The sequence below is a fragment of the Hyperolius riggenbachi genome, chromosome 11, assembly GCF_040937935.1.
Source record: "Hyperolius riggenbachi isolate aHypRig1 chromosome 11, aHypRig1.pri, whole genome shotgun sequence".
Lineage (NCBI taxonomy): Eukaryota > Metazoa > Chordata > Amphibia > Anura > Hyperoliidae > Hyperolius > Hyperolius riggenbachi.
The window spans coordinates 90422566-90438253 of NC_090656.1; the positions used below are offsets into that span (position 1 = coordinate 90422566).

The window sequence follows — 15688 nt, forward strand, 5'->3', positions numbered from 1 at the left end:
TATAGCATCCCTCACTGATAAGCAATTACAACCATAAAATACTTTCCTGGCATAGAACAAGGCTTCTGAATGCAAAGGATAGATAAAAAAGATCAATAGTTCATATATGTTATCACTCTGAGACAAGGGACAGACTGTTCATTGAGCTGAGACAAAGCAATAAAATCTACTTTTTCAAGTTTTTAAACTTAATATAAAACTGTGGTACAGTATATATAAAAGTCAATTTTCAAGTGTATGAGGATAGATACAACTGTTTATCTAATCTGTTTATTTTCAGTTAAGTTTCACTTTTAGATTCGTGGACACCTGTAATGGCTTCTGCCTGTAGGGATAGGGCTACAGTTCAGGGACCCAGCGCTGTATAAATGCATTGCTGTTGCCTAGCAATGTATCTGTACAGCAAGTGATAAGGAGTAGTCACCACTCAACTTCACTGTGGAAAGCAGTGCTGGACCATAGGCAGCCAGGCCTATGTACTGGAACAAAGGACGAAAAGGAGTGGTCCGCAACAAGGTCTCTCCACAGAAATCAATTGTTTATTTAGGACGTGTCCTCACAGCAGATGAAAGGTACAAAGGCTGACATGTTTTGGGCCATATGGCCCTTAATCATAGCTCTAAATATACAATTGATTTCTGTGGAGAGACCTTGTTGCGGACCACTCCTTTTCGTCCTTTGTATCTGTACAGCACTGGGGTTCCAAACTGTGCATCCTAGTGATCGCATCCAGTCACCACAGACGCACAGGCTGGTGAAAATGATACATTAAATGTTCAGCTAGTGTGAAATATGGCATGTATGGTATCTTTTTTTCATCGGGACGAGACAATATATTTTTAGGTGTTTTATAACTGTGGCACCTGTCAAGTGAAAATTAGGAAGGATGAAATACGAAAAAATGTGTATTTTATGACTTTAAGCCTATTTTTCCTCTGTAAAATGCTTATAAAATTAAACAATTTTTTCGATGGCATAAAAAAGTTAATGCTGTATTAATAACAATATAACTGAATGCCAAAATTGTCAGGAATTTTCTGGTAGTACCTTTTCTGCTGTAAAAAAATATTTTAGAGCAAAGAAGAAATGCTGAGTTTCATACCACTTTAGGGGGAAAAAAATAAATAGGGAATAAATCACTGAATACTGTATACAAGTGTAACTTATAATGTTGGTAGACAACAATCCAAGCCCCATTTATGGCAAAATCATCTTACTGGAGCTAGATCACTAGTCCTGGTTATCTCATGTAAAGCAGATAGCTAGAATTTTCTACTCATAGATATTTTCATGGTCTCCCTCTTTTCAGTAATTCAAAATACACCCTTCCTAAAAAAAACAACTCTGCTCCTGAAGGTGGCCACTACCGGTCCAATTTCTAGCGAAAAATTGTTCGAGAGATCAGAAATTCTGATCAGATTGGTTGTACTTAATCTCCATTGATGGGCTGAATCAATTACAAACAATTATAAAAATAGTCGTCCGTTTGGATTTTGGTCAAACCAAAATTTGGATTTTCTTGTTGGTTGTGATAGGAAGCAAAGATTGATTTGTTGATGGTGTAGTGAACGTTTTTTTCTTCCAATCAGAATTATCTGATCGCTCAAACACATTTTAGTTAGAATTGGATTGTTAGTGGCCACCTTTAGCTAGCAAAGATCTACCTGTAATATAACACAGGCCAGGTCTATAATGTCTTCTGGAGATGGACAGCCTGCATCATTTCAGCAGCCCAGCTTCCTTCATTTCCATCTCATAGAAGGCTTCTTCTGATAGGAAGATGCCACTCACACTCCATCTTTCACCTATTATATAGCAGGATTGGTTGTTATTGCCTCTAAGTTTTTATCCCAATATTGGCTAGGTGAAATTAAGTTCCCAGCCTCTAATGACACCACTGCATTCATGTACAGTACTGTATCTGATAAGCAGAGGCATAACCATGTGATTAACAAAAGGGGACTTCAGTTATTTTTCTTGCCATTAACAATCTCCTGAACACCTAATGCCGATTGGCAGTGGCAGAGTGGCACTCACAGGACCGCCTAACACGCGATTAGCTTCAAAGTCCTGGAGGCGGGGTTAGCAGGGAATGTGCGCTCGGTCGCACACATGTTCCTTGCTAGTAAACAGTGCTGGGAATTGTTATCAGCCTGCCAGCTGCAATCGTAGCTGGTAGGCTGATTTCACAAGAAAAAAGGGAAAATATATACAGCGCTGCGGTCTAGCGCAACGCTGTAAAGAGATCTACCTTGACACTTAACAGTCCTGATGGGCTCACAATCTAATCCCTATCATAGGCATATGCCTATGTATTTCATGTGTAGTGTATGGATTGTAGTGTGGGGGGCACACAAAAAAAACCTTTTTTTTATAAAATACAAACAAACCTGACAATAGCAGCAGCAAAAAGAGGCCTCCAAAAGACAGCTCTGTTACTGGGAAGAAAAAGAGGTAAAATTCATTTGGGTGCTAAGTTGTATGACTGAGCAATAAACTGTTAAATATGCAAAGTGCTGAATTGTCAAAAAAAAAAAAGGAAGAACAAAGCTTAATGGAGCCTCCAGTAAAACCGAAAAAATAGAAAACCTTTATTATAAATCAGTATTCAGCAATCAACTCACAATTAAAATCATTTACAAAACTTGAGGGTTCCCAGGCCCCCCCCCCCTCCCCCATCTTGAGGGCTGTTTTTTTGAATACCATTGAAAAAAAAAATCGCCTGGTCACTGGGGGGTATAAACCTGTGGTCCTCAAGAGGTTAAGGCTGGTTTCACAATGGGACGTTAAAGTCCCACGTTACAGCAGCCAGTAACGCAGCCTAACTCACAGCACTGTAAAATCAATTGTGCTGTTCACAGTGCCCACGTTGTGTTACATAGTAACGCAGCACGTTTAAACAAAGTGCTGCATGCTGTACGTTATACTGGGCTAAGCAGCGTTAGACTGCTTGCACATGCTCAGTAGTGTTGGAGGAGAAGGTCTCCCCTCCTCCTCAGCAGCCAGCCACATGGCTAATTAATATTCACTGCACTGCAGAGACTCGTGCTAGGACTGTAGTGTTGTCCGGATCATGAACGAATCGTTCATTTGATCCGGATCTTTTTTGTGAGTCGAATCATCCAGATCATCACAATGAAAGATTTGGTTCACAGTGGATGTCTGTCTGGAAGAAACAGGAACATACAGAATGTACTGTGCAGGGAAAGTCCTGTCCTGCTAGTCATTTCACCCAGTCTGCTTCCCTAGTAAAATAATTGAAATGATTCGTTAAAAGATCTGGATCTTTTCAATGATCAGATTCAAATTCCTTAAAAAGATCCGGACTCCCTATCACTAACCTGCTGCTTTGAGAGCTGCATAACGCAGCTCAATCTGACGTCCAACTTCAACACCACCATACGTTGCGTTAGGGGCACGTTATGCGACCATAACGTCCCCTAAACCGCAACGTCTTAGTGTGTAATTAGCCTAAAGGTAACAAAATAATAAGAAAAAAAGTTATGCTCCAACTTTGGCTGTTGTCCTCTAATAGTTTATGTATAATTGCACTCATGCTAATTGTTATTATTAATATAACTGTCAATTAGAGTGTTGTTGGGGTTGTCATCTGGTGTCTTTATTTATCTTTTGTACCAGTTGCATCCATATATTTTAATGTCTTCCGACAAGTTTGTTGAAAAGTTTTGTTGTGTATCTCTGTGTTCTATGACTGTTGTACGTTATGAACTAAAAGTTTGTGAGCACAGACACCTTGAGCTGAGTACAGTCACAACTTTATTACTGGCGGTGGGATAGCTCATTTTCTAGAACCTGTAATTGCTGTAAGTATTCTATTACCAATTTTATTATGTAATTAAAACATGCCAGTGAGAAGTGTCTCAGGGCAAAGCCAGCCTGAGCATTGGAAGTAATTTTAAAATAGTTGTTGTTTCTTTGCTTATTACGATATTCCATTTATTGCACTGTGTTTAATTTCATACCTTATAAAACATGAAAAATGAGCATTGTATATTCGGCTCTGCTGATGTTATGTTGCCCATTCCTTTTGATTATAGTCCCCTTTTATTGCCGCATTTTACGAATATATAATACTTTTAAACCTGAAAAAAATGCTGTTCGTGAGAAAAATAAAATATACTTTATTTAATAGACTTAATGGAAATTTGTGAATGGTATTTAACAAGCATTCAGTCGCAGGTAATTACATCCAATCCTGTGTTGTTTTTCAATCTGGGGACATCAAATAAAACAAAGTTGTGTTAGGGCCTGTACACACTGCTGCGCTTGCGTTGCGTTTTTAAAAACGCATGCGTTTTTAAAAACGCAAGGTCTTTTGAAAAAGAATGAAAATCGTGATGACTTGTACACACTGGTGCGATGCGTTTTTAAAAAAACGCAAACGCAGTGCCTGCTGCGCTTTTTTAAGCGCAGCGCATGAAAAACGCATTAAAAACGCATGCGCTTGCGTTTTTGCCTGCGTTTTTCAGAAGTCAGTATCCCAGAAGACTCTGCAATGTCCTGATTCCTGTTGAAATGTAAACTAGAAAAAAAACAAAGGATTCTTTAGCCAATCAGCAATTACAAGAAAAACGCAAATGCACAAAAAACGCAGGCAAAAGCGCATGCGTTTTTAAAACTACAGGAACTTTAAAAACGCATGTGCTTGCGTTTTTGCCTGCGTTTTTCAGTGTGTACAGGCCCTTAGAAGAGGATACGCTTCACTGAGGGAGAGCTTGTCATTTTAACAGCTGAGGGTTTGTTTTTTTCAGGTGTACAATTAATTAGCGATCTGTGTCTGGAAATTTGTATTTTTCTCCTTTTATATGTGTTTCCAAGGTTTCTGACATCTATTTTGCTGCATGGATGTAATGTTTAAAATAAATGAAATATGTTGTTGGTTGTTTTTTTTTTTTTTTTGCATTATGCTATACAATGTAAGCTATAGTGTTTCATATACAAACGAGTGCAGTTTGCCAGCATCAGGTTTTATTTATTTTTGTGTGTTTTTACTACAGAATGGAAGGAGTATTGGCCGAAGTCTAACCTAACCTAAACTTTTAGTTTTCAAAAGTATTTAAAGAAATACAAACTTTTTGGGTTTTTTATTGCTTATTTATTTGGAACAATAAGTTGTCTTAACTCATACGAGGAATGGATGATAAAAGATATTTATTGAACACAAATGATGACGGGTTTCATGGGCACTTCAAGTCTATGGTGTTTCTCTTAACAGACACAGTTATACTGACCTAGAGAAGTGGGTAAGGCCCATGAAATGCATTGTCATTTGTGTAAAATACCTCAACGAATCCATTCCACATCCGAAGTAAGGCCACTGGGGCGCCTCCTCCCACCAATTGTGTTATCTATCCCCTAGCTAGGCATCCTACCATGTGATTTTATCCAGGGTTTTTTTGTTTTGGAGAGCAACTGACCATTTCACAGAGAAAACCCCAGATCTATCTGTGTAGTGACGGACTTCTCCACAGGCTTTTTTTTGTGGTTGCCTCTAGCAACTTACCCATGTAAGTATTTAGTTATTCCAATGTTTATAACTATTACACTGCATTGGCCCTCCTGTGTTTTCTGTTTGTTTTTTCACCTTTTGGTTCTAGAGTTCATCTGCCCAGAGCCACGGCCCTTATCTGTTGATTTATATCTACAGGGCCTCTATTTGATTAGCTTCTTGTAACGATTGGTGTCAGCACACAGAGAGAATCTGATTATTGGTGATCTGCAGTATCACCAAGAATACAGATGTATACCTGATTATTGATGATCTGCAGAATCACCAATAATACAAGTATGACTAACCTCTGGACACATTAATAATGTGTAAGTGTTTGGGTGCAACAGTAGAAGGCTATCTCCCGTGGAGCGGGAGATACAGACACCACTGCAGCCAGTGGACACCTGAGGAGCAGGTGACCTATGGCCGAGCAGGAGCTATCTCTAGAGATGAGATAGAGCAGCAGCCAGTGATTCCCTGATGGAATGGAATCAGACTGTACTGCAGCCAATGGACTCCTAATGGGAAGAGACCACTGACTGTACTGCAGGAAGGCCTCTCTGAGGTACAGGAGGTCCTTGCAGCCAACTGGCACCTGGTAGATAGTGCCAAGGAAGTACAGACAGAGTAATCACTCTGGGAACGAGTGACAGCCAGGAAGGTCAGACAGGCCAGGTCGGCAACACACGAGCATAAAGGTACAAAGACAGAAGACTGTTTTGGTAACCGGATACAAGCAGGGTCAGCAACTGGTCGACAGATGGGCAGAGGTACCGAATCAGAAAGCAAGAGAGAGGTCAGCAAAGCAGAAGGTCATAACAGATATACATAAGCACAATTCTAATCTGAGGTGTGAGGTCCTTGGTCTCGACACCCGGGAACTGGTCTAAAGTATAACAAAGTAATGACACAGCAAACCTAAGCTTGGGTGTGAGGTCCTTGGTCTCAACACCCTGGAACTGGTCTAAAGTATAACAGAGTAATGACACAGCAATCCTAAGCTTGGGTGTGAGGTACTTGGTCTCAACACCCTGGAAGTGGTCTAGAGTATAACAGAGTAATGACACAGCAATCCTAAGCTTGGGTGTGAGGTCCTTGGTCTCAACACCCTGGAACTGGTCTAGAGTATAACAGAGTAATGACACAGCAATCCTAAGCTTGGGTGTGAGGTCCTTGGTCTCAACACCCTGGAACTGGTCTAGAGTATAACAGAGTAATGACACAGCAATTCTAAGCTTGGGTGGGAGGTCCTTGGTCTCAACACCCTGGAACTGGTCTAAAGTATAACAGAGTAATGACAAAGGTAATCTGGCTAAGTGTGAATTCCCAGCTCCTGCTGGTTCTAACACACTGTAAGACTCGACTGAGGTCTGAGTGCTCACACGTAAGTATTCGCAACGGCAGACAACCAGCAACTGACAAGCAAGATCTATATATACTTGCAGTGCTGTGCAGCTCCGCCCGAGCCACTCAGCCAATCCAGAGTCCAGCTGGGATCAGCTGATCGGGTTCCCCTTCTGCTGGTATAAATGTCCTGGCGCGCGCACGCGTAGCTCTCCATCTGTGTGCACTAGAAGGTCCAGACAAACCAGACACATGTCGCCGTGCGGAAACCGCCGCCGGTCTGAACGCGGAGACAGCCGCCCCGCCGCCACACCGCACGGCGGCATCTCCGCTAATCATTACACTTCTCTTTTGAGTTTTCTCTGAGTAGATATTTTCACACCTAGGCCAAATGCCATTTTATTTTTTCCTGAGTTTGACAAGGTGATATTTTCACACCTTATCATAAAATGACTTTTTAAGCAAAGCAAAGCAAGCAAAATACTCAAAATAATTTTGAAAGCACTTTTTCACCAACTTGTAGGTACTATTTCAATTGTAAAATGCTTAAAAGTTATTTTAAAGGGAATATGTAAAGTATCTCCTAGGAGATATCTTAGGAGAAAAAGTTAATTGCACATGGGCCCTTGTCAGTTAAATACAAGTAAACCCGAGGTGAAAATAAACTGATGAGATAAACAATTGTATGCATGCTCCTCATAAAATGACTTTTTTAGATATCCCATGGTGTTATTTTATATTTAAACGTTTACGTAGCGTAAATGGCAGTCTATTAAGAGTCCCAGGGTTAAAATACATGAACTATTGATCTTTTTCTCTCTCTCTCCTGCCCTCAGAAGTTGTATTCTGTGAGGATAACTTTTACAGCTGTAATTTGCTTCAGTGTGGTTTACTATATTCCTGACAAGGTACAGACAAGACAGAAACAGTCACTTGCATGCCTGAAAATTAACTCTTTCAGACAGTAAAAATAGATAAACAGCCTGGTTATTAATATGTTTTTCACTTTACCTACACATGTTTATCTTATGTCACATGTTGCACTGGTACATCTTAAAGAGACACTGAAGCGAGACTAAATCTCGCTTCAGCTCTCATATATAGCAGGGGCACGTGTGCCCCTGCTAAAACGCCGCTATCCCGCGGCTAAACGGGGGTCCCTTCACCCCCAACCCACCCCCCGCAAAAGTTGGTCGGAAAATGGTCGCTGGTAATATTCTTCCTGGAGGCAGGGCTAACGGCTGCATCCCTGCCTCCGGTCACGTCTATCAGACGCGCATCGCCGCTGAGAGGGGCGGGGGAGAGGCGGAGATACGCGCTGACAGACGCGCGTGGGGCAGGGCTGCGGCGGTTAGCCCTACCCCAACCAGGAAGCGCTCCCCCGCATTACGGAGGGGGTTTGGGGGGACAGGGACCCCCGTTAAGCCGCGGGATAGCGGCGTTTTAGCAGGGGCACACGTGCCCCTGCTATATATGAGGTCTGAAGCGAGATCTATTCTCGCTTCAGACTCTTTAAGCCGACAGCAAACAAGAAAATACTCTAAATAAGTTTATTTAATTATATTGATTTTTTTACCTTCTTTTCAATTGCAAAGTACTGAAAAGTTACTTTAGAGAGAAGATGAATAACTATTTTCTGGGAGAAAACTCAGAATAAAAGTTAATTGTCTATGGGCCTATATTTGTCTTAAAGTGTACTTGGTATGAATTCAATCATTTATACTTACCTGGGGCTTCCTCCAGCCCCCATCAGGTTGTGGGCACCCTCGCCATCAACCCGGGCCACCATGATAAACTGCTGGCGGTCCAAGTACATTAGTTAAGTTGCACTTTGTCAAACATGCGAAGGCGCAGAACGCTTCAAGCCATGGAAGTGCGATGGGGTGCACACGGCCAGGCCGCGCATGCGTGATAGACCACAAGTGAGCTAGTGTAACGGAAGTGGCCGGGGAGATGGCAAGAGAGCCCATGGCCTGATGGGCGCTGGAGGAAAGCCCAGGTAAGCATAAAAGCTTCATTAATTCATCTCAGATCGCCTTTAAGAGATTTAAGGCCAAAATGATGGATAAAGCTATTGTTCAGGGTTTATTAGGCCCACCAACTTATCTATTTTCATAGAATACTATCTGAATAAGTGATCAAAAATGCAATTGTTCAGTAAAAAGTGTACCTCCAATTGGCACCTTCAGGTCCTGTAAGTTGTGAAGTGGGGTGTCCATGGATCAGACCAAAGATAATTGGATTTCTGAGCCCTGGACCCAGCAAGCCAAAGCATACTGTGTGTTCTGACACCAAACTCTCATGTCTAGCTTTATGTTTTTCAGCAATTTCTGCTTCAGTAGCTTTTTTTTGGGACACCAGACATGATAGCTTTTGCTCATCATACTTTATCAATGAGCTTAAGGTACCTATGTCTTCAGTCTAGTAAATTAAATAATTTGGACGGTGTATTGTCGATGGTAACCACTTTGTATCTGGAATAATTTGCCAGATACTCTGAAGCTGTCATCGAGACATAACAAATTGGTCCTTGTCAAACTCACTTGCCTATCTGCCCTCTTTCAACAGATCTCCTTATCGGATGTGGTCACTGGCCATCAAATACTGTATATCACACACCTCCACATGTTCTATTGTAATGACACAATCAATATTATTCTCATCATTTGTTTGTGTTTTTAATGTTCTGGCTTTGGAATTAAAGTATTTGACCATAAGTAGAATTACAAAAGTTTTCAACTACAAAGTATGATTGTTTTTTATTTTTTTTCATCATTATTTGGTCATGTAAAATGTAATGGTGATAATTTAATTGCATCTGTCATATTTTTTCTTTGGAAACAGGAGCAGAAATTGCAGCTGCACATATTAGCGAAGGAGGACCACATGAAACAACTTAGCGAATGTGAAAAATGCTTTGGAAATGTGACACAGCAATTTTTAATGATAAAAGAAGTACATGAAAAACTAGAGCAAAATGGTAACTCCCTTTCACAAATAATTATCCTGATCATATTTGCAATGAAGTTGCTATCGTAGTATAAGGATTTTTATGATTTTCTACAGTTATTGATCCGGAGAAGTGTTTAAAAAATTTGGTGTGTGATTCTGGCACTGAATAAGTATAACATTTGTGGGTTTATCCTTTCTTAAATACTATTTTTACCTTCAGAAGTTATAAACTCGCAAAGTTCTTAAAGTATACCAATCACCACCCTGGGCAACTGGAGCAGGTAATATGGTGACAAAATAGATTACCAGACATAGCCTGCAATGACAACTGAATGTAAAAATGGTCAATGGTGGGTCCAGAGATATTGGCTGCTGAAATACTATGCATCAATTAATCAATATATTTTTTAAAGGTCTTTTGCAAGCCAAGTGTGTACTGTTGCATGGAGATGGGAGGAGAAGCAGGAGACCTCCCACAGTGCCCAGATACAAATCAAACATCTGACGAACTCTGTCATTGCCAATTATTCATTGCCCATGTCTTGATGGGTGCATTAAACGGGGAATTGACAGACCATCAGACTGACTGTCAAAAAGATTACAATTATTGCATCTGTCAATAGCCTGCTGTATTTTAGTACATTAACTAATTGCTACTATCTGTAGGGGTAAAGTAAAAGGTGTGATCCAATATGGAAGAGTAAAATGTAAGAGTAATGCAAGAGATATCACTCACTCCTGCATCTATCCATGCCACCAAACTCTGTCAGTTCAGTATATAAGCACATGGAGATGGGTGGACAACCACGAACCAACATAGCTGGCACCATCTGCTACATAGTTCCTAATGCTACTTGCCACCCGCTGTTACATTATTCCCAATGCTACTAGGCACACAGTGCTACATAGAACCCATTCATAGTACCCACTGTAACTTGTCACAAGAATAGCCACATAGCTGAAGCAGATTAGACCACATTGTAGAAGGCAGCCTCTCTTGCAATTTTCTATGCAAAGGCCCTGGAAATACAGGGAGTGCAGAATTATTAGGCAAATGAGTATTTTGACCACATCATCCTCTTTATGCATGTTGTCTTACTCCAAGCTGTATAGGCTCGAAAGCCTACTACTAATTAAGCATATTAGGTGATGTGCATCGCTGTAATGAGAAGGGGTGTGGTCTAATTACATCAACACCCTATATCAGGTGTGCATAATTATTAGGCAACTTCCTTTCCTTTGGCAAAATGGGTCAAAAGAAGGACTTGACAGGCTCAGAAAAGTCAAAAATAGTGAGATATCTTGCAAAGGGATGCAGCACTCTTAAAATTGCAAAGCTTCTGAAGCGTGATCATCGAACAATCAAGCGTTTCATTCAAAATAGTCAACAGGGTCGCAAGAAGCGTGTGGAAAAACCAAGGTGCAAAATAACTGCCCATGAACTGAGAAAAGTCAAGTGTGCAGCTGCCAAGATGCCACTTGCCACCCGTTTGGCCATATTTGGCTGATGGTGTAATGGTTAAGGGCTCTGCCTCTGACACAGGAGACCAGGGTTCGAATCTCGGCTCTGCCTGTTCAGTAAGCCAGCACTAATTCAGTAGGAGACCTTTGGCAAGTCTCCCTTACACTGCTACTGCCAATAGAGCGCGCCCTAGTGGCTGCAGCTCTGGCGCTTTGAGTCCGCAAGGAGAAAAGCGCAATATAAATGTTATTTGTCTTGTCTTGTCTTGTCATATTTCAGAGCTGCATCATCACTGGAGTGTCCAAAAGCACAAGGTATGCAATACTCAGAGACATGGCCAAGGTAAGAAAGGCTGAAAGACGACCACCACTGAACAAGACACACAAGCTGAAACGTCAAGACTGGGCCAAGAAATATCTCAAGACTGATTTTTCTAAGGTTTTATGGACTGATGAAATGAGAGTGAGTCTTGATGGGCCAGATGGATGGGCCCGTGGCTGGATTGGTAAAGGGCAGAGAGCTCCAGTCCGACTCAGACGCATCAAGGTGAAGGTGTAGAACTGGTTTGGGCTGGTATCATCAAAGATGAGCTTGTGGGGCCTTTTCGGGTTGAGGATGGAGTCAAGCTCAACTCCCAGTCCTACTGCCAGTTTCTGGAAGACACCTTCTTCAAGCAGTGGTACAGAAGGAAGTCTGCATCCTTCAAGAAAAACATGATTTTCATGCAGGACAATGCTCCATCACACGTGTCCAAGTACTCCACAGCGTGGCTGGCAAGAAAGGGTATAAAAGAAGAAAAACTAATGACATGGCCTCCTTATTCACCTGATCTGAACCCCATTGAGAACCTGTGGTCCATCATAAAATGTGAGATTTACAAGGAGGGAAAACAGTACACCTCTCTGAACAGTGTCTGAGAGGCTGTGGTTGCTGCTGCACGCAATGTTGATGGTGAACAGATTAAAACACTGACAGAATCCATGGATGGCAGGCTTTTAAGTGTCCTTGAAAAGAAATGTGGCTATATTGTTCACTGAATTTTTTTTGTTTTGTTTTTGAATGTATATTTGTGAATGTTGAGATGTTATATTGGTTTCACTGGTAAAAATAAATAATTGAAATGGGTATATATTTGTTTTTGTTAAGTTGCCTAATAATTATGCACAGTAATAGTCACCTGCACACACAGATATCCCCCTAAAATAGCTAAAACTAAAAACAAACTAAAAACTACTTTCAAAAATATTCAGCTTTGATATTAATGAGTTTTTTTGGGTTCATTGAGAACATGTGAGAAAACGCGGAAAAGCCGCCGCGAGTACTCAGAGTAAGGCGGCTAATTCCGCGTCCAACATGGCAGCTTGCGCGCATGGGCCTGCATCCACTAGCCTGACGGTCGCGGAGAAACCGCCGCACGCCCAGTGAACAAGGCGGCGGATTCCGCGTCCGACGCGGCGGTTTGCACGCATGGGCCCACCTCTAGCAGTATGGCTGAACGCGGGGAAACCGCCGCATGCTCTGACAGCGGTGCGGCTGGTCCCGCGTTCAAACCAGCAGATACATTACAACATATGTCTAGTGTGGCTGGGACTGATAGTCCACACAGGTTCAGAAGGACGCGCGCGCGCTCTGAGAGGCAGAGCCTTTATGACAGTCAGAAGGGTGTCAGCTGATCCAGCCGATCAGCTGACAATTCTATCAGGTTTCATTGGTCCAGCACTTAGGGGAGGCGCCGGAGAGCGCTTGTGTATATATACTGGGTGCTGGTCATTTCTCTGGTGTCTGGCGTTGCGATCACTACGTGGTAGCACTCAGACCTTGTCAGTATCTGTGATATTTTCTGTATTATTACTTCAGACTAGTTCCAGGGTGTTGATGATCAAGGAACTCACACCCAAGACTAGGGAACTGTATTACCATTCTGTTATACTCCAGACTAGTTCCAGGGTGTTGATGATCAAGGAACTCACACCCAAGACTAGGGAACTGTATTATCACTCTGTTATATATCAGACTAGTTCCAGGGTGTTGATGATCACGGAGCTCACACCAAAGACTAGGCATTGTTATTATCTGTTATGACTTTCTGCTTTCCTGACCATTCTCTTGATCTCTGATTTGGTACTTCGCTATATCTGATACTCTGTTGCTGAACCCTGCTTGTCTTTAGATTCCGTATCTGTCTCCTGTCTCTGTACCTGATCTGTCTGTTTGTTGCCGACCTGGCCTGTCCGACCTCGAGAACTATCTTCCCTGTTTGGAGATAGTTCACAGACCTGTCAGTGACACTTCACCATTGGTGTCACTTACTCTCTGGTCCGTCCCACTCTCAGCCTGGCTCCGCATAGCAACGGAGCAGGCACAGGCTGGGTTTATCCAGTACTTTGGGTTGTCAGTCAGAAGTCAGTAACAAAGCAGATTCTTGTACAGGCAAGGGTTCAGCAAAAGAGTTCACAGATGGAAAAAGACCAGCAACAGAGCGGGAAGTCGTACCAAGCCTAGGTCAACCCAGAGCCAGAGCCGGGACAAGGTCCTCCAGCACCCAAGGCTGAGACACCAAAGTGCGCCCCTCCATCCCTCCTACCCCAGCCGTCACACACTGATTGCTATTAGACTAAGAGGCGCCACAGGGCCCACAACCTACCCAACACCTTAATATCTAGTTATATGGCTTGCAGTCACTGCCATGTATCCCCTTTTCTTATTTCTTTCTGCTTCAAACACAATTAGGAATGACAGCTGAATGAATTCTGCGCCCCCTCCTACACTGCGCCCTGAGGCTGGAGCCTCTCCAGCCTATGCCTCGGCCCGGCCCTGCCCAGAGCTCCTTAGTATCATTGATACTTAGCATACGCTGCTACTTGGAACCCTACCTTTCAGTCACTAGAATTCAGTCCATCTTTCACCACCTGTTCATTGCTGGGACAGTTAAAGGACAATATTCTATACTCTGTACAGCGGTGCAGAAGATGTCAGTGCTATATAAATACTAAATAATAATAATTTACCGATCAATAGATGCCTACCTCTGGAATCTACAGATAACTACCTAGATATCACTAGAATCCACCAATCGTTATCTGCCTCTTATTGCCATTTTTTGTCTGTGATTTTTATTACCTGTTTGTCATTGGTAATATCTGTAGTCATTAATATCTGCTTTATTGTTGGTATTATCTGGTTGTCAATGATATCTGCCTATTGTTGGTAAGAACACACGTTACATATGGCAATGCGTGCTGCCCCAGTTTTTATCACTGGTGAAATTGCTGTACTCTGCCTGCACAGGGCAATTTTACCCTTACCTCTTGCATAAGGCCCTTTATATTTTTTATGTTTTTTTTCTCTACTCAGTATACAAGCCTCTGTCTTCATGTGCAACACTGTAACATGCTTGCTTGTGAGCCAATATTTTTTCCTTTCTTTCCTTTCTCTCTCTTACTGCCACATATACTGACTATATATATATATTAGGTTAATAGCCTTGTTTGCTGTTTGCATGAAATAATACATTGTCATATTATAGATTGTTCTCTTTTATGTGCAAACTACTATTTGTAACTTCATCATTTTGCTATTTCATATGCTGTTTCCTAAACTTTATATATAATTATACAGTATATGTAAAAAAAAATGTTTTAAAAGATATACATTTTCCTTCTTCCTATCTTTTTCCTTTCACTAACCTTGTCATAAAGATTGTATGCAACAGTGCAGACTTATTATAGGCTTGTTATTGTAAATTTGATGTTTATATGTTACTGGATGGTGGGATCTATATAAGGTTTTATACTTTTCATGTTGAAAAAAAAACAGATGTTGTAAATTACAAAGAAATTCTTACTTAGCTCTCAGTCCAATATAATGTTACCAGGTGCTCCTTTAACATATACAATATATTACTGCACAAAAAACCTCCTCCTTTATATGTAAAGAATGTCAAACGGAAGGTGGCGGAGCGCAAGGTCTCTAACAAACACCAGCTTCATCAGAGGGAAGTGGAGGAGGATTCCAGGGTCAACCTGTGAAGCAGTGTCGACTTGGAGGTGAAAAAGCTGAGGAAATCCACTTGCTGGCCAAGCAGCAGTAATCAGGTGTTGCTGCTCACAGTAAATACTTGCTGCAGGTTTCTATTGGGAGTGATAACACGGTTTCTGCTGCTTGGCTAACCCTCTCAGTCCGACACTGCTTTGAAGCTCTGGTAAACTCTTTGCCCATGAGCGTTACGGCGGTGCTAGAAAATAATGGTAGGCACACAAAATATTAGCACAGTTTTGACATTCTTCACTTGGGGTGTACTAACTTTTGCTGCCAGTGGTTTAGACAATAATGGCTGTGTGCAGGGATGGTCTTTGCCCTGAGTAGCCCTTTTCTCCCATCCACCCATCAGTAAGCCCCTCTTTCCCCTTTTCTACTCC

The 15688-nt window shown here is 41.8% G+C and overlaps 1 protein-coding gene across 6 annotated transcripts in view; it reads left to right on the forward strand.

Moving 5' to 3' along the window:
- CCDC73 (coiled-coil domain containing 73) overlaps positions 1-15688 on the forward strand; it is a 537472-nt gene that overhangs the window by 438908 nt on the left and 82876 nt on the right. For 3 of the 6 annotated variants that reach the window (XM_068261330.1, XM_068261328.1, XM_068261329.1), the window contains exons 8-9: positions 7693-7764; positions 9701-9836. In XM_068261330.1, the coding sequence (XP_068117431.1) occupies positions 7693-7764; positions 9701-9836 (208 nt within the window). The remainder of the gene's footprint in view (positions 1-7692; positions 7765-9700; positions 9837-15688) is intronic. The other 3 variants (XM_068261331.1, XM_068261332.1, XM_068261333.1) reach the window with 1 other exon arrangement.